The sequence below is a fragment of the Parasteatoda tepidariorum genome, chromosome 12, assembly GCF_982258835.1.
Source record: "Parasteatoda tepidariorum strain Cologne lab strain chromosome 12, Ptep-v5.0, whole genome shotgun sequence".
Classification (NCBI taxonomy): domain Eukaryota; kingdom Metazoa; phylum Arthropoda; class Arachnida; order Araneae; family Theridiidae; genus Parasteatoda; species Parasteatoda tepidariorum.
In genome coordinates this window covers 21,748,596-21,767,558 of record NC_141766.1, presented here as the reverse complement: position 1 = coordinate 21,767,558, position 18,963 = coordinate 21,748,596, and the positions used below count along the sequence as shown (strand labels likewise).

Genomic DNA, 18,963 nt, shown 5'->3' with positions numbered 1-18,963 from the left:
GATAGCTAAAATTTCCTAACTAATAAATCGAATATTTAATTTTTCAAGAAAAATGTTCTAAATGACACTCTTATTTGAAAATAGCCCTACTATCGAAATTCTGGAATTTAAAATTAATGGCATGATATGTGTATTATACAGTTGACACTAAGGATTATATTACTCGGCAAAAAGTTTCAAACTTATTTGATAAAATTATGCTATGTGAAATTATAGCTTAAAATTAGAAAATGCAAATCATAAGATACACCTCAGTTATTTAATATACATTAATATTAAACAAGCAGTTTTTAATAAACATAAGTTTAAAAACATAATTTTAAATAGTAAAGTTTAAGAAAATTAAAAATAAAGTATATTTACCACTTAAGTGGGAAAAACAAGTTAAAAGTTCCTTTTTAAAATCAAAAGACATATTATAAAAGTTTTGATAAATAAATTGTAACTATGTTAAAAGATTATAATGAAAAGGCATACTAAAACTGCATGTATTTTCATTAGTCATAACAAACTTGTAATAATTTTAGAGAGTAAAAATTTATTTAATTTGCCGAATTACAATCAACCTACACAATTCTTTAACTCTTAATATAAATAATGATAAATAAATTGCATACTGTTTTATCAGGTAGTGCATTTGAATACAAATATTTGAAAGAAAATTATGTGTTGCAATTAATTTCGCCAAAATAAGTAGTTCTATTTGCTATTGTAAAAAGAACAAGGTCCAATATATACTTAGATATTTACTTAGATTAATAAGATAAAGCTGATGCTACCTAATTATTATTGTAACAGAATCCAAAACCTGGCTTCTAAAAAAAGACAATTAAACAGAAAACAAATCTGCATCATGAATTTTTCTTATGAAACTATAGTATTTTATTTATGATAGAAAAATAAAAATCAAATAAGTGTTTTTGAAGCTTTGTTATAGTCACTATTTTAATAATTTTCATAATTTTTAAAAAATTCTCATCAAAAGTTCCCTGATCATCAGATTCTATTGTATTGAGTTTTGAATAAGTATTTAAAGAATAAAAATACAGTGAAAATTTTATGCATTACTTACTGACATTCTTTAATTCAGCAGTATTTCGCCTTCTTCTAAAACACAAAATAAAAATAATAATATTAATTAAAATTATCAAAGCTTAAAGAAAAGCAGCTTCGGTGATACACCATGAAAAAATATACAAATATTTTTTAAAAAAAGAAACAGTATAAATTGTTATAGCTATAAGAATGTTTAATTCTTGCAGCAAACATTTGAAAAAAAGCTAAAATTTAATAATTTTATCTAAAAAAATTTTAATTTGCTTGAATTTAATTACCTATTCAAATAATTTGATAGGTTAAATTTTTTTCTGTTGAAGATTTTATTTTTTTTACTTGTCTATAATACATAATAAACAAATTATTTATTGTTTTCATATATTTGTATATCATAACCATAACTATAATATGATCATCAGTGATCTAATGAATTATTTAAGAATAAGTGAAAACTTTAAGAAATAATGATAAGAGCATTTCACAAAATGATATGCATATTTATTAAACATTCTGTTTGATTTCTTTTTTAGCCTAATAGGTTGGTCATTTTTTTTGGAGGAGGGGATAAGAGCTAAGCATTATTCATGATTTAACATCACTTACATAGAAAATAATTCTTTTATTGAAAAGAGAAGGTTGTTACAACAGTGAAAACATAAAAACTCACACATATTTTTTATGCATGGCAAGAAAATAAAAAATTATGAAACTATTTGCGCATGAAAAAAATATATCATGTGCTAACCACTTCAAGGCTGTGATCATACAATTCTCCCTTCATAGTTACAGTATCATGCATGAAACTGTGATGCACAAGGTCAATAACATCATGCGCATCAATGATTAATTTTGCTCATGAATGGAAACAGAGTGTTGCTAGGACAATGTAATTTTATTTACAATTACCATGTTCAATAGATTTTAATATTGAAGATACATTGAATTTATATTTTTTTCCTTGTTAATGATGTATTTTATAACTGAAATAAATTATGCTTATAACTGTATGTCAACTTGCAGATTGCTGTAAAGGCTAAATATAATCCTGTTCTCAATTTGCTTTGAAGTTATTCATTCTATACCACATACTGTAGGAAGTCTAAGTGATTTCCCTTTCAACTGCAGACCTAGACATAATTATTTAAACATTGCAAAGTATTTATCTGTATGAAAAAAGGTTTGAGCATTTAAATATAACTGATTATCTGATTTGACTTTATATTAAACATGGAAAAAAAAGCAAATGAAAATTTAAATTTATAACTGAAGATAATGTAAATTTATAAATAAACAAGGTGGCGGTAAAACCATCAACTTTCTGGCAATATAAACCTAAGCTATGATTTGTGCAATTTGAAGCACGATTTACTAATAGCAATATTATTTGTGATTTAACTAAGTATAACATTGTTGTTGATGGCTACCAGAAGAATTAGTTTTGATCACAAACTGAAAGCTAGTATCCAGCTAGTACCAGGAAAAATATGGCACATTTGTCCAGTGTATCAACATTTAACTCAAACATTGATCATCTAGAATTTCATCTGCTTAAATCAAGAAGTAATGCCACAATTTTAATTGATATATTAATGTTGAGTGTGAAGATCATAGCATATTTGGATTTGATTTGGCATAGGTTAGCCAAATCTAAATAATTAGAAACTTCATTTTGTATGTTCTAGCACAAAGTGAAAAAAAATTAGTTGCATTATAAAAAACAAGAGTGATAACCATAAATATATTTCCCCAGCGCAAAACCCTACACTTAGGAAACTATCCTACTTATTTCTTAACTTCCACAATTTTACAGTGATAGCCTCATAAATTAGAAAAGTGAAAGATGCAACAAGTTTTAGGTATAGAAATTTTCAAAAACTTAAACAATGAATAGCAACTATTATATTATGTGTAACATAACACTAAATAAAATAAACTTACTTAACAAATAGAAAGCAACAAATAACAAAAGAGAATATGTAGAGTATGATATAAAACCCAAAGGCTCCAAAGACAGCTAAATAATACTGTTCATCTATAAATATAAGAAACAATAGAAATTTAACAATCAAACACAAAATATAACATCTAACATTATGCCTCAAGTAAGTTTTGGATAATTGAGATTCATTGGTTTAATCATTCATTTTCAAAGTTCAAATGAATGAAAAATATATCATATCTATTCAACTTTAAATCTGATCATCAAAATTTAATATGTTTTAGTAGAAGTTTCAGTGTTCAAATACATTAAAAAAGATTCTGCTTCAAAACTGTAACACTTACTTTTACAAGAATTGGAATAAAACATTCATTTGCTGTATTAATTCCACATTACAGTCTAGAATTCCACACTTCCAATTTGGCGACATTTTAATGGGAAATACAGAAAAGAATAAAAACATGTGCTCTGAAAATTTATTTTACTCAACTAATATAAATATTTTTATTTAGGGTATTAAAATAACCAATGTTATAGAACATTTTGAGCTTATTAATTTATCATATACACTTGTGACATAAAAAGTTTATTAGTTTACATTTATATAATTACTATTTTCATTTAAATTTTCAAAAAGATTTGAATTTATTAGTCAAATATATTTACACTTAGATTAAAACACTTAGAAATAGTTCAATAAGTTTAAAAATTTCATTGAAACTTACATTAGTTACAATTTGTAAGAATTATTACAATATTTTTAAATAAATTTATAGTTATTATTGACCCTTTCTAAACATCAAGTGTATTGTTTATTATTTTTGTCTGATAACAAAAAAAATATTTCAGTTTTTTATAACTTAATAAACTTACTTTGTATGGGAATGACTCATAATGTACTATCTGTGAAGAATTTCTATTTTACAACTTTCGATTTAATGAGAAGTCATATTTCATTGCAATGAAAATGTGTTTCTTGTATTAGAATAAATATAGAAATTTCAAAAATTCTAATTCAATTCTTAATTGGTAACTCAACAATTTTTAAGGTATAATGATTTCAATTTTTAACTATCTAGATCTATCAATCTAGTTTCATAACCTTTTAACTACCAGCACTATAGCCAGTTGCTGGCCTCGGCTGTCTGAACCATCTTATTCCATAAACATCTAATCAACACCAGTATTCTTCATCTATTTACTCCACCACTGCTCAGCCACTTTCCCACATCTAATAAGTAGTCTACCTCTCTTCCTTTATCACTTAGGCAAGTGGGAAGTTAATTTTTTGATTAGGTTATTGTTATATCTATAGAAATGCCCAAGCAATTTTCTCTGTTTGACTTCAACTATCTTAACTATATTTGATTCTCTAAATTTATTAATTTCTACAATGTTTGTCAGAAATACATATAGAAGAATCATGGCATGATTTATGGAATATTTGACCTTTTAGACTTTTGATCAAAATGGCAGGTAGTTCATAATATTATAATTGTAAAAATATCTCTGAAATTAGTTTTCCATTCTATTGAATCTTTTGTTTTGAAATTTTAATAAGTAGGGTCCTTTTTCCCAGTTTTTGTATAACAAGAAAATTAATTGATTGTTTCAGAAAATCAAATTCCTTCAAAATTGATTAAATACGTGTTTAAAAGTTGTTGTTATATAAATTTTTATGCGTTTTTAAAACAGAAAGAGAGAGGTATGCCTTCAAAACCATGCGTAAAGCCATTGAGTATAAAAAAGCAAGCCCATAAAAATTAATAAAACAAATACTATTATCATAAGTCTTTTTTGTATCCATTTAATATTATTATTATTCTATAAAAAAATATTATTTTATAAAAAAAACTTTATAAAATAATTTAATATTATTTTACAAAAATTTTTTTACACATTTAACACCATGTAAAGGTTATTCTTTAAATAATACAATGAAATGTTTTGCTATTTTCTAAAAATGTAATACGGATATAATGACATTTGATTCCATAGTGTTTCATACCTTGTGCATCATATGAATATATTTTCACAGAATCATATAGAAGTATAAGCTAAATAACAAACACATTGAGATGCTTAAACAAATTATTTTTGATATTTTACAAAAAAAGTAAAGTTAATAGCGAGAAACTTTGTGTTACATCAACAATGGGCTATAATATACAAAATGTCAACAAGCTCTGTTTTTAAAGCTTTAATATTTATGAATTGATGCGATATGCTTTACCTGTAATAGATGGAACAATTTTCACAGTTACTTCTTTCTGTCTATTACGAACAACTGAAAAATAGTATGAAACATTATATTTAATCTAAATAATAATTTAACCATTTATCAAAAAAAACTATTCATCAGATAAATTGTTGTATGAGAAAAGGAATACTTAATATATTTTTATTTACTTACTTATTGTTTCTTGTTCTAGACAACTGTCATCAGTTGGCTTCAAAATTAAAACAACGTATTGTTTTCCACCAGGAAATGTCTTTTTCTAAAAATGTGAAAAGCATTTTATAATTCTTTTTTTTTTTGCATATTTAAACATCTTAAAATAAAAAATATATAGACATATATAGGAATAATTATTTTATAATAAATTTCTTAAATAATTTATAAAAAGGTTATTTAAAAAAATAATAATTTTAAAACATGAATTACAAATTTAAATTTTAGTTATAACAGTTAAAAAAACATTTGCAACAAAAAATCAATAAAAATTAAAGAAAAGAAAAAATTATATTTCTCAAAAAATATAAAATAAGTTTCATCAAGATAAAATAAGACCAATATTTTAAAAAAAATATTAAGCTTTGGATACAAAAAAAATGAATAAAATATAATAATAAGAATAATTTAAAAAAAAAACATTACAAAAAACCAGCTTTATTTACATAATGAAATGTGAACAACAACAAAAAAACAGAGCATAGATGTAATAAGTGTAAACTGATCAATGAAAAAATAAATTATTCATTATATTTTAATTAATTCAAGCTTTATTAAGATAGGTAATTTCCCCCTGACATTTTAAATATTCTTATTTAAGAAAGCAAGAAGCGGAAAGAAATTAAAATACTTACTGTAATAGATATACCAGATTGTTGAATTAGAGTTTGGTAATAACCTTGAGGTTCAACAGATTGAACTGAATCATATATAGGGCACTAAAATATATAAGAAACTAAACATATTACTTTGTTAGTACAACTTGCAAATTCATTTTACTACTGAAAAGCAAATTAGAAATAAACTTTAATCAAACATTCAAAATCAATGATTTAAATTATTAGATTTAAAAAAGACATTCTTTTAAATCACTAAAGTAAATATGTGATTACACTTTCCATGCAATTAAATGTATTTTCAGAAGTGAGAACAAAAATGTGATTTTTTATAATAGTAAAATGCAGTAAATACTCAAATTCAATGTCAACTTTCATCTATTAATGCCATTCCAGGTAAGTTCTTGTCTATTTCTTATATAATAATCTTAATGATGCACTGGTTTTTACAGCAACCTGGAATACAAATTTTGGGAAACACACATTTCGAGAATTCCTCAACCAATGGTAAATAAATTTCTAAAGGATTTGTTTAATGATACTCATCTTTCATAACACCTCCCTTTATAACTTCCTAATTACCTTTTTTTCCAATTTTTTTTAAAGTAAACCATGAAAAATTAACACTTATTAAATAGTTTGAAATTGCCTACCTTGGAGACTGTGTTAATAGCTGTTGTGTAAAAATTGCTGGGAAAAAAGAAATATAGAAAGTAGCCATTTTTCCCAGCAATGAACAAAAAAATTATGTGAAGTTATTCCCCATTATCTGATGAGTACTATGCATTAAATGTTGTTCTTGTCATTATTTACAATTTAAAAATGGCAGGAACTATAAATTTGGCCTCATTAAAAACACAGAGCACTCTTATACACATTATGACCTCTTCTATGTATTAGAATCATCACTATTGTACCACAGAATACCAGCTCTATATTATTTCTTCCCTTACCTCAAAAACTCAATAAATTTGAATAAAAATAAAATAACAGAGGTATCATCAGCATATTTTCAATAAAAATTATTATTTTGCATTGTTTCAAAAAATGAACAAAAATTCAAAGCAACCCTAGTCAAGTACCAAATAAATGCATAAGCTTTTAAATAAAAAAATACTCAGCCAAGCAGTTCAAGTCATTTCTGGTACAAAGTTTAAAAATATCCTTTTTAGTAATAAAATGCAGTTTAAAGTTTGAAAAAAGCTTATACAAAATAAAACGATTCATGTGAAATGAGAAATTCCTGCAGAAATGAATAATAAAATTTATATTAATAATAAAATTTTGTTTTAAAACTTAAATAAATTATATGTATTCAAGTTGAAATTACATATATCAATTATCTATAATTTTAATAAAAGTAAATGGTAATAAAAATAAATTTTAATAAGTGTACTATATTGTACAACAAGTTAAGGTAATTAATAAAGTCACAAAATTGCAAAAAATGGATCAGAGCGAAATTTTTAAAGTTAAAAATTAATGATTTGATTAAATAAGCTTATGAACAATGTTAAAGTAAAATAATAAAAACTACAAGAAGGTAAAAATTTTAAACCTGTATGCTTTGAATTGCTAATAGCATGCAGTTATTATCTTTAGAGGTAGCTTCAATTCTCACAGCACGTAAATCTTCTTCCATATTATACTGCAATACATGAGGTTTAGATGGAGTGATATTCACTGTTATGGACTGATCTGTGCTACAAAGTAGTTATCATGAATTAAGTACTATTCACTTTCTATACAATTTTTTCCAAAAATTAAACGCTATATATTAAAATGAATGTTAATTATTTAATGTTATAATTATTTAATGTAATACTTATTTCATGAACATGCGCTAGAATCAGTTTTTCAAAAAAACTCTTATTTTGACTACAAATAGATACATATAAAAGCAATCTCTATAAATAATATTAAAACAGCCAAGAACTCTAAAAGAAAAAATTATTGACTTATGCACTTTTGTTAATACTGATCAATTTAAGACCTATCTCAAGTTGGCAAAAACAATTTTGGTTTTGCCACTCCATAACATTTTATGTAAAGAACATTGTTATTCTATTCTTCAAAAAATCTGCAATATTTTTTTTAAAATTGTCTTATCATGGAAGGTACCCATTACTTTTTCAGAACAATATTTCAATCCCAACTTTCATTTTTTAATTAGAGAAAAAATACAAGCAGCTTAAAAAAATTAGAAGTATTTAAAGAGATCATAAACAATCTTGAATGAATGACAGCAACTTTCCCTTTTTTCAAAATACCAAAAGGCAAGAGACATGAAAAAGCAATATATACCTTATTTAAGAAAATAATTAAATGATACTAACAATTGCCTTTTGTTTAAAAAATTTATTTATTGCCAAGGCAAATATAAAAGTAAAGTAAAAAAAACAAGAAAAACACCAGTAGAGTGTAATTTCAGAGTCACCCAAAAGTGTTGTGCATCAAAGGAAGCAGTCTCAATTCATTATATCAGCCAAGTTAGAAAGAGGGAAAAAGGCTTTGGAAAAAAAAGAAATCAGCAAGAGAAAATGTTCTGATGACTTGCTAAAGAAATCAGTAAGGGAGAGAAAGAAGTTAAATTTACAACAATTAAAGGCTAAAAAATTTTCTTGTTTACAAAAATTGAGTTGCACTACATTTTTCTACTTTTGTTTCATTCAAGTGAAGTTTACCACTGAAAAACAGCTTGTTATTGATATAGTTCACTAATGGAGGTGAAAGGTACACGGGCATCAGAAATGAATGTGGACTTTCAGGGACCAAAAAAAAATTTTTAATGACATACAGAAGCAGAAATTTTAGAGCCTTTTCACAATCCAACAAGATTTCTTTTAACTGAAGCTTGTAATACTCCTAAACATTCATCAACTTTCTTAAATGCGAGAAATAATATAAACAAATAAAGGATTAGAGGATTAATAAATAATCTTTGTATTGATACCCTAATATATTAGAGTCAGCACTTTGAAATAACTATTCAGTTCCTACATTCTGAGACCATAATTTACAATCATTAATTTCTGAACAACAAAATAAGAAGGATAATACGAGAATAATTCTATTATTAATATGTAAAATGAATGGGAATTATACAGGGTTCTACTGAAAATCTATATCCATACTCTTAACTTTCAAACAGTTTCAAATAAAATTACTAAATTTTATCTAGTTGTAGTAAAGAGACTATGAGCTACAAGATGTGACCACTTAGAACCCAACCCAGTTGAAAACTGCACAGTTAGAGTACTTAAAAATAGTACAAGATAAAGTAATAAAGTGAAACGCCAAGTTGTAGAGCAGCAATGTTTTGATACAGACAATTTGTGGTCATTAATGCAAAGAAAAGAACACTTAAAACAAATTGGTCAACATCATAACACAATGTAATAATCTTACAAAGAAAAACAACAGGTAGTTATCATAAGAAACCTTTATTTTTGATGTACAATCACCTCTTGAGCTTTGTACATCAAAAATAAAACTATCTTGTGATAACCAATTGCTCTTCTTTCTTTTAAAGATGATTTTGTTATGTTAAACACAAACAAATGAAAGCTTTTTCTTGGTATTAATACTCGCAAGGTGGCTATTTGTACTAAGGGTTCGTGATTTTTTTTACTTTTTTTTAAAAAATTACAAAAATCAGATTTTTTTATTTAAATCAGATTTTTTTGATTTTTATTCAAATACACTGTAAGAACTTCGACTTATGACTAAGAAAACTTTATAAATGTTTAATAAAAATTAAATTAATAATAAAACTATATTATAAGAATATTTTAGAAGCTCTAACTACCTACAACAATTTTTCATTATAATACATAGCTTTGACTGCATAGCAATCATTTTGAAACAAATGCATGATTGAAATTTAAAGACTAGATGAAAGAGAGAATTTAAAGAATGCTTTAACTATTAAAACAAAGTTTCAATTACCAAACCATAATTTTAATTTAAAACTGTGATTTCTTTTTTTTTCTCTTGAGTTTTAAAATGACAAAATAAATGTAACAGATTGTGTTTATAAATGCAGTCATTCATCAAAAACATATATATATATTTAATCGATATATTTTTATATTAAAATATTCATTTTTAATCCTATATCAAAATAAATAAGTTAGCTAAAAAAAAATTAAAAAAAAAAATTTGCAACCATTTAAATTTTTTTTCTCACAAAATTACATTATAGAAAATCTGATAATGTCAAAGATATTGTAAATATATTATGAGAAAAAAAATACTTTAATGTTTACTTTAATCTGTACTTTTAATCTCAAGAACCAAAAGATTTTTAAAAATGTAATTTCAAATGTGTTGACCAGATGTGTGACAGACCACCTTGAATAGCTGAGACCAGAAGTACAAAACTAGAGCTGGAAAGAAGCTTTGTGTGAACAAATGTAGCAAATTGATTTCCTACACTGACATGTCAAAGTCAAAGCATCCTTTTCATCTCTGAAACATCTTGGGGGCCGCTAAACCCCCCCCCCCCTATACTTTTGCTTTTTTTCAGTGAAAAATACTATTTCTCTATATATGGAAGATAATGTAAGATTGAGACTTTTAAATTTTCCTTCTTTGTGGGAACTTTTGTTACAGAAAAGTGGGGGGGGGCGAATAAAAGAGAGGTTCCTTGACTCACCTATTCTTTAAAATCAATTACGTGATTAGGAGCTACATCAATTTTCTCATTTTCAGTGTATACTTGTTAATTGAACATTTAAAACCTAAACAGATTTTAGAGTGCAACTCGATCTTGACTAAGTGTGTGTTTTGTTTTATAACATGTTCGAGGAGCTTAATTTTAAAAGTATAAGTCTTTTTTAAGATTTAATAATTCAACAAGGGTATAAAAAAAACAAGAATCCTCTGAGATTCTTTGAAGATATAAAAAGTAACAATTTATTTTTATTAATTTAGTTTTAACTTGTGTTCCCCCTTTCCATTTATAAATTATTGCAAATGATGTAACAACATAATGGGATTTTTATTTATCATGAGATAAGTCACTTTAATTAATTGATTTTAAATAGAATATTTCAAATGAAAATTATGTATACTTGTCAATGGAAAAATTTAATTAGATTCACAATTGATGTGGAAAAAGTAGGCATATTTAATAACGTAATATGAGTTTAATTTATTTTAGACCAAATGAATAATTTGTTTATAAAGGTGTTCTAATCCAGTTCACGTTATAATGACCAAATTTGTCATTATAACGTCATTATACTGTGCTCAAAATAAAAAGTGAACGCTCAGAATAACTTTTAATCTAATCTAATGATTGGATTTTTGCTACCTCAACCTTAATAGTTTAAAGACTTAACCTTAAATATAAATCGTTCAAATTAGTGATGACAATATTTTAAGTTATGATATCAGACACAAAAAAGTAATTCTTCAGAAAAATATTTTTTTTTTTTTAAATATTTTTCAACAGTTTTGGTATTTTCACCCTTGAAATAGGGGAGGCGAGTGGCCGAAATCTGTAAAATATGGTCCCAATATTTTATACAGGAGAGCGTTAAAAGTTTGGATCCCTTCGAGTTAATTTTACTTTTTTTGTATTTCGCCATGTCTCTGGAAATAGCTAAGCAAATCAAAAAGTTTTTGCTCACAAATATAAAATTCCTTTATCTGAATATAATTATATGTAAAATAGTATATATTATAATGTATTTTATCTACTGAAGGGAAATTGAATTGTAAGGTATTACATTGTTAAGTATGTAATTTTAAACAAATACAAAAATTTAAATGAAATTGGTGAAATAATTCTAAAGAAATCAAAATTCAAATATCCGGCTTTTTGAAATTTGTTAACTCAGAAACTATTCGATCTATTTTGTTCAAATTTTGTAATTTAAATTACATGCTTTACATGCTTTAAAATGATGTAAAAACTTGTATGCGTTACAACAGAAAAATGTTTCGACTACTTTTAGAAAAAATAATTAATAATTATAAAAATTGTTTTTAAATGAAATTATCTTTAGATTGTCGAATTTTATAATTGTGTACAAAACTCTTTAGATTCGCTTAAAAAAGTTTCTCCGGATTTAGCAAAATGTGCAAAAGGTGAAATTAACATTAAAAGTTGTGAACTTTCGACTGCCTCCAGCCTAAACTATTGCGACCATATTTTTCCAGTTTGTGGTCAGCTGACATCCATATTTTGAGTATCAGAATTCCAAATCTATGGAAATTATTTTTTCAAATAAAGTACATTTTTGTGCCGGATTTTGCAATTTATTATATCATTAAAACATCGCCTATATTAATTAATTAGCACATTTAAGATTTGACTTTTGAACCTATTAAGAATGAGTCCTAGTGTGCGAAAATCCGATCATTTAAATGAAAAGTTACTCGGGGTGTTCATTTTTTCATTTTGTGCACACCCTTTTTCAGAAAATAATGTATAAATTTTCAAAATCTTTTTTTTTCCTTCATGTTATAGTGCATGATTTTATAAATTTTTATAATTAAATAAAATATTGAATTTATTTGTTGTATTTTTCCTATTACAAAACATTATGATTAAGTTTTTAATTAAAACTCCTTTTAAAAAAAAGTTCAAATTCAACATTATTTTTAAGTTAAAATATGCATCAAAACATTTTGAGTATAATTAAAACCAGTTCAGCATAAATTGAAAAAAGGTTGCTCAAAGACAGCTATTTTAACAAGCTGATAATTTATCCATATTTTAATAACTTTCATTTTAATGACTTTATATGTTAATAACTTTTTAAATTACTTTAATAGTAATGCTTTCTGAAGGCCTATGCTTCATTTAAATAGAAAGCATAGGAAACAGATTAAAAAATAGTTGTAATACTGAATAGCGGAGTTCACTGTTAAAATGAAAATTAATAACCATTCAGACGTTTAGAAAACATTAAACGTTATATATTAAAACATTGTATATTAAAACATTAGCTTATGTATTAAAACATTTCTAATCCTCTTTAAAATCATAATTGAAAAAAATAAAACTTCTCAAAATAATATTATATTATTTAAGCATATCAAAGATATCAAAAACTATAAAAAAATACTAGTTAATTGATTAACCTATTCTGTATCAGTGCAATTGGTTGGTTACAGTTGTTATTTAAATTTAACTGATTTAAAATCTTCTATTAGAGTGAGAAAAGGCAACTTTTCTAATTAAGTACAACTAAATATCCAGTCGTTTGCATATGGTCTGCTACTTATTACAATCATTTTAAAATATTTGCGTTTAAACATTTACTGCGCTGTGACCAGACCGACAATAAAAATAAATAAAACTGATAGATTTTTTTCGTTAAGCTGCTTCTTAGACTAATTGTGAATTAACAGTAAAATTAGTGTTCAATACAATTTAATATGAAAGCATATTGTGCGTTATAAAATAATTACACTATCACTTATATACAAACTCATTTTCAGTTGTTAATTTTCACAAACATGAAATCAAAGTGAAGTAACCTATAACGGTTTAATTATAAATTAAATTTATAATTAATTCAGAACTTTAAATTGTTTTACATTAAACATATTAAATGTATAGAATATTTTTGATTGATTGTTATAAATAAAATAATAATGTAAAATAAAGTTTTAAAAGCTACATTTTCAAAGGAGTGGAAATAAACTGATTTTGTCACAAAAAGCGAAATAATTCCATTAATAATAATAATAAAAGCCGTAAATAATAAGAAATCTTTTATAAATTCATGGAGAACTGTCACAGGTTTCTCAACATTCTAAGAGCTAAGAAAAGTTGTTTGTTATTTTTATTGATTATTAATTTCGTTTATATACTCAATTGAGCTTTTGTATGTTTTTGTATTCTCCATAAAAATTGTTTCAAGTTTGATAATTTTTTTTATGTGAATATTAACTTGACACCCACAGTGAAAATGTTTTTAGCAAAAATTTAAAAAGCATATTCGAAAACATTACATAACACCCGGAAAGTTTGAATAAAAAATTAGGTTATAATTATCATTAGGTTAGGTTATATTATTAGGTTAGGTTATAAAATTAGGTTAGGAATTAAAATGAAAAAAGAAGAAAAAGTTTGTGGATCAGGAAATCTTTTTAAAAATGAAATACTAGGAATGTGAAATTACTTTAATTTTGTTCTAAAATCGAAGAATAAGTGATTAGCCTTGAAAAACTTTCAAAGAGTTAATTGAAAAAGTTTGATATCCACTAGACTCTCTGCACAAAGTGTTAATTTTGGCAGCTACATAAATTTATTTATTTTTGTAAACTTACTTCAGTTTTATTTAAGAAAAATATTTTTTTAAATTTATATTGATCTTCTTAATCACGTTTAAGGAGCATCCAAAAACGTAAGTGCTTAGGGCATCTGAGGTTCTTAATCTGGCCTTGACGCCTAGACATTAGTGTATAACTATAGTTGCAATGGTAAGAAAGTAAAAGGGTGAATAAAGATTTTAGCATGCACCTAGCATAACCAACTTTGGTATGCAATATACCTTAAAGAAATAAAATATTTAACATATGTTTCTTACATACATTACAACAACATAAAAAAACCTTTTTCTATGAAAAATCAAGTAAGCTGGGAAAAAAAGGCAAAATGTTGCAAAATGATCGAAAATATGAAACAAAAATTAAAACATGAAAATACATTAAGAAAAATACAAAGATAGATGGAAATAATTGAAACAACACATAAAAAAGTAATAAATAAATAATATTATATTTATAGAAGTTACATAAACAAATGTTCTGACAATTCCCTATCCTGTGTACGTGTACAACATCTTTTAAAAATTTTAAAATATTGCAACTAATTAACAAAATTCATTGATTGTTTTGAAAAACAAACAAAAAAATACAACAGTAAAAATTAATCACACTATGTTGCAACAAATTTAAATTAATACAATCAGAGTGTAATTACCTTATTATAAAGTTGTCAATGACACCAAGCCTCATAACAAAATCAATCGGCAAGTCTTGACTGCTTGTTGATATTTCAATCGAAATATTTTGAGGCCCAGGTTGTAAAAGAGGATCTCTGAAGTTAGATAAGGGACACAGAGTCTTACATACTTCAGAGTAAGAGCTAAAAATTTAAGTTAAATAATTAATTTTTGATGAAAAACAGTAAAATTTATAATGATTAAGAATTATGGCTGAACATATAATACCTATGCACATCAAAATCTATGATTTTAGTAAATAGATATAGTATCACTATTTCTTGTAAATGTTTAACGTTGTCTCCAAAAAAAGTTAAACTTATTCAGGAGTAGTTTGATCAAATGTAGATGACAAAAATGAAAAACATATTATTGATAATACAGAAAAATACCATTTACCTTATAAAAAAATCGGTACATTAAGAATAAGTTTTGACATGAAAATTTAGTTTTTATAAGCTAAGTTGCAATCTTAATTTGAGGGGTATACCTAAGATTTTCTAAATTACTACAAAATTATTAAGAAATAAACTACAAACTAAATTTATTGTGAGCTAATGTAAGAAGACATAAGTAATTGTGAGAGAAGAGAAGGACATGACTTGGGAAATTCATATTAAGGTGTGACTTGGAGTATTGCTAGAGGTGTTCACTAGGGTGGTTCAAAATTTTGAAAGTGAAAATGCTTTGGGTTCTACCCTCCTATTTTGTTCCAAAGAGAAAAAAATCAATCACAAATGTTTTCAAATCACAAAATTTGAAAACATTTTAATATTAAGAAGTACCTCAATGCAGGTCAAGTTGGCATCATTGTAAAACAGTGTGTTGTAAAGAAAAAAAAACTAAACACAGATAAAGTTGCCATTTTAGAAATAGATGCTGCTTTTGGAATTATAATATGAACGTATTTGGGCATAACTCAAAGTTTTATAATTATTTAAACTCATGATAGAATATTTAATAGTTAGGAATAAATTTGTTTGTCATAAGTCATTTGTTAAAAATTAATTTTCTGTGAATCCCTTCAAGTTTTTTCCACGTGAACATCAGAGAGTCCAACTTTTTAATAATTTTACAGCATGAAATATTAAGTTTAAAGAAAAATTCATAAATTGCTACAGAATTTTTAAGTTTTATAAGAAACATGAAAATAACATAGAATGGTCCACATGCAACAACTTGTATTTTGAAAAAACTGAATCTCTGCTCTCAGAATGTAATTGAAATAATAATAAATAAAAAAAACGTGATACCAAATATTAGTTAGGAGAGTTAATAAGGAGTCATAAGTAAATAAGGATAAAATTAGTTAGGAGAGTTAGCCACTAAAAATTAGTTAGGTTTAGATTTGCTCATGTTACTTTTAATTTTTGCGTCCCCCTTAATACTTTCCACTCTCAAAATGATTGGGCGAATAAAATAGTGCAAGCAAATTAAAATCGTTTATCCAAAAATAATTTTCAACTTAACAAAAAATAATTTTAACATTCTTTTATTATTCAACTCAATAATGATAGTAAAAATTTTGAATAGTAAAATACAGAAAATTCTACATCACATTAAATTATGTAACTTATCTGCCAAAATATAAAGTTCTAAATAAACCAAATAAATAGTCCCACAGAAAGGACAAATAATAATAAAACGTTTAAAAATAAGTTTTTCATAATTTAGTATGCGTGAAACCATGTCTTGTGTACATAAAGAATGCAAAGAATTCATTCTGAGAACATTATCTTCAGTTTCCATGTTTTAGGTTATGCATCAAGAAAAAATCTAATTTCACTAATAAAAACAATTGCACAAACAAAGATATTCCAAATACATTTTGATTTCACTGTTTCAAATAAGATTGCCTATAAAGCAAAACATTCAAGTAAATGTAATAAATTATGTAACCTTATCTGCCAAAATACAAAGTTTGAATTAAACCAAATAAGCAGTCCCATAGAAAGAACAATCAATAATACAGCTTTTAAAAATAAGTTTTTTATAACTTAGTATGCATGAAGAAACGTCGTGTGTTTTTAAATAATACAAATAATTTATTCTGAGAATATAATCGTCAGTAGCCATGTTTTAGATTATGCATCAAGAAAAAAAACAAATTTCAGAAATAAAAACAATTACATATAAGATAATAAGATAAGATATAGGATAAGATATCCCAAATACAAATTTTGATTTCACTATTCCTAACAAGATTGCCTTTAAAGTAAAACATTCAAGTAAATGTGATAAAAAGTACAATGTAAGAAAATCATGCAAAGATATGTTAAAAAATGTTACCTAGCATTTGGAAATGCAAGTGGTACCTGGAATGACATAACACTTAAACTTTCTCTCACAACAATAAACAAAGGCGAAGAAACAATTGCAGTGTAGCTTGTAACACACAAATTAACAGTCCAATTCTATTAATAGAAAAGAAAATATTTAAATTATATAAAAAGAATTATATTTTCTGCAAAAAAATCTTAAAATTAGAGTAAATACTAAAACATTTTTATAATATATATTGCCTATGAAATTCAAATATTTGATTGATTGAAACATTTTCCTTTCACTAATTTTTGCCTCAAAAAAAATTGAGTTTATTCCAATTGCAGTGACATCATCAGTTATTTATTACTTTTAAATTCTTTAAATCACTAATTAAGTATCTTTTGAACAAAACTCATGTTGCATTATATATATCAGCAACACACAGGCAGAAATTATCTCCCTGGTATTAAAAAAAATCTATGCAAGAGATCAAATTTTAAAAAAGAATTTTGTTAGTTAAATCATTTCTTAATCACTTAATTTTTTTAATCACTTTTGATGACTGCATGTCAAATGCAGTCATCAAAATGACATGCAGTCATCACCCAGTGGCAGAATCGCGACAACGAGACATCGTTGCAGAACGTTTACACAATAATTTTTCATTTAAGATGTAAAAAAGTTTGGTTTTCTTTTCAGTCCGAGTGTTGTTATGACAAAAATTGTTCTGTAAAAAACTTTTCTGCAGAATTGCTTTAAAAAATAGCTTTTCTTATGTAATGGAAGAGAAAGAACGCTCATGACATTCAACAACCTTCAAACGGGAACCTTAAATTGAAATCAGCAACTTCTAGCAATGTTGGAACAGGTATGTGATTTCTCCGGCACTTCGCAGAAGATGACATATCTCAAGACCTTTGTTTTGTGAATTTCTGCGGTTCAAAAATTTATATTTCATTAAAATTTTAGCAATCTGCAAATTTTCGCAATCAACAAGACTGGAACTTAAGTTTCGAAACTTGAGATCCTGTTTACTAGACGTTTATTCCTTCATCTAAAACCCCTGTTTTTTTCTGACAGAGCTCTTGTCAAATTTATTTCGCAAGCGCTATGCCAAGTTTTTTCAACAGATATGTAAAAGCAAAACGTAACTTCAACTTAATTACAAGAACACAAGACTCAAAGAAAAGTTCTAAAATGACTGGCTCTGACTAGAATTACTCAATTATCGCGAACAAAAACAAACTTATAAAATTGATGACGTTTAAAAGTGTTTTCTTTGTTTTATTAAACTTACATTTTGATTAAAAACGAAATAAGACTAATTTTATATATATATATATATATATATATATATATATATATATATATATATATATATATATATATATATATATATATATATATATATATATATATATATATATATATATATATATATATATATATATATCAAGGTGCGTAGTAAAATTATTCAACAAAAAATAAGCACCTTTTAAGCACTCAAATAATATTTTTAAGCACTTTAAAAAAATATAATTAGACAGGGTTGGAAAGTTTTTGACAATTGACGGTTTTGTCTGGTTTTAATCGTCATGACAACAAAAAAAAAACTTTTGGCATTTTTTTTTTTTTTTTTTTGACAATTGTCAAAATTTTTGAATCATG

At 25.2% G+C, this 18,963-nt stretch overlaps 1 protein-coding gene across 5 annotated transcripts in view; it reads right to left on the bottom strand.

The window, feature by feature from the left end:
- The window catches only part of LOC107440660 (SID1 transmembrane family member 1), a 78,285-nt gene that overhangs the window by 32,364 nt on the left and 26,958 nt on the right, over nucleotides 1-18,963 (bottom strand). For 2 of the 5 annotated variants that reach the window (XR_011638373.2, XM_016053639.4), the window contains exons 2-9: nucleotides 17,320-17,444; nucleotides 15,009-15,173; nucleotides 7,623-7,767; nucleotides 6,083-6,166; nucleotides 5,409-5,493; nucleotides 5,229-5,282; nucleotides 2,995-3,088; nucleotides 1,073-1,107 (exon numbers count right to left, since the gene is read on the bottom strand). Coding sequence is in view for 4 of the 5 variants with exons in the window: in XM_016053639.4 (XP_015909125.1) it covers nucleotides 1,073-1,107; nucleotides 2,995-3,088; nucleotides 5,229-5,282; nucleotides 5,409-5,493; nucleotides 6,083-6,166; nucleotides 7,623-7,767; nucleotides 15,009-15,173; nucleotides 17,320-17,444 (787 nt within the window). In the remaining variant the exon portion in view is untranslated. Of the gene's footprint in view, nucleotides 1-1,072; nucleotides 1,108-2,994; nucleotides 3,089-5,228; nucleotides 5,283-5,408; nucleotides 5,494-6,082; nucleotides 6,167-7,622; nucleotides 7,768-15,008; nucleotides 15,174-16,929; nucleotides 17,057-17,319; nucleotides 17,445-18,109; nucleotides 18,227-18,963 lie in introns of those variants that run through there. The other 3 variants (XM_071188226.2, XM_071188225.2, XM_071188227.2) reach the window with 3 other exon arrangements.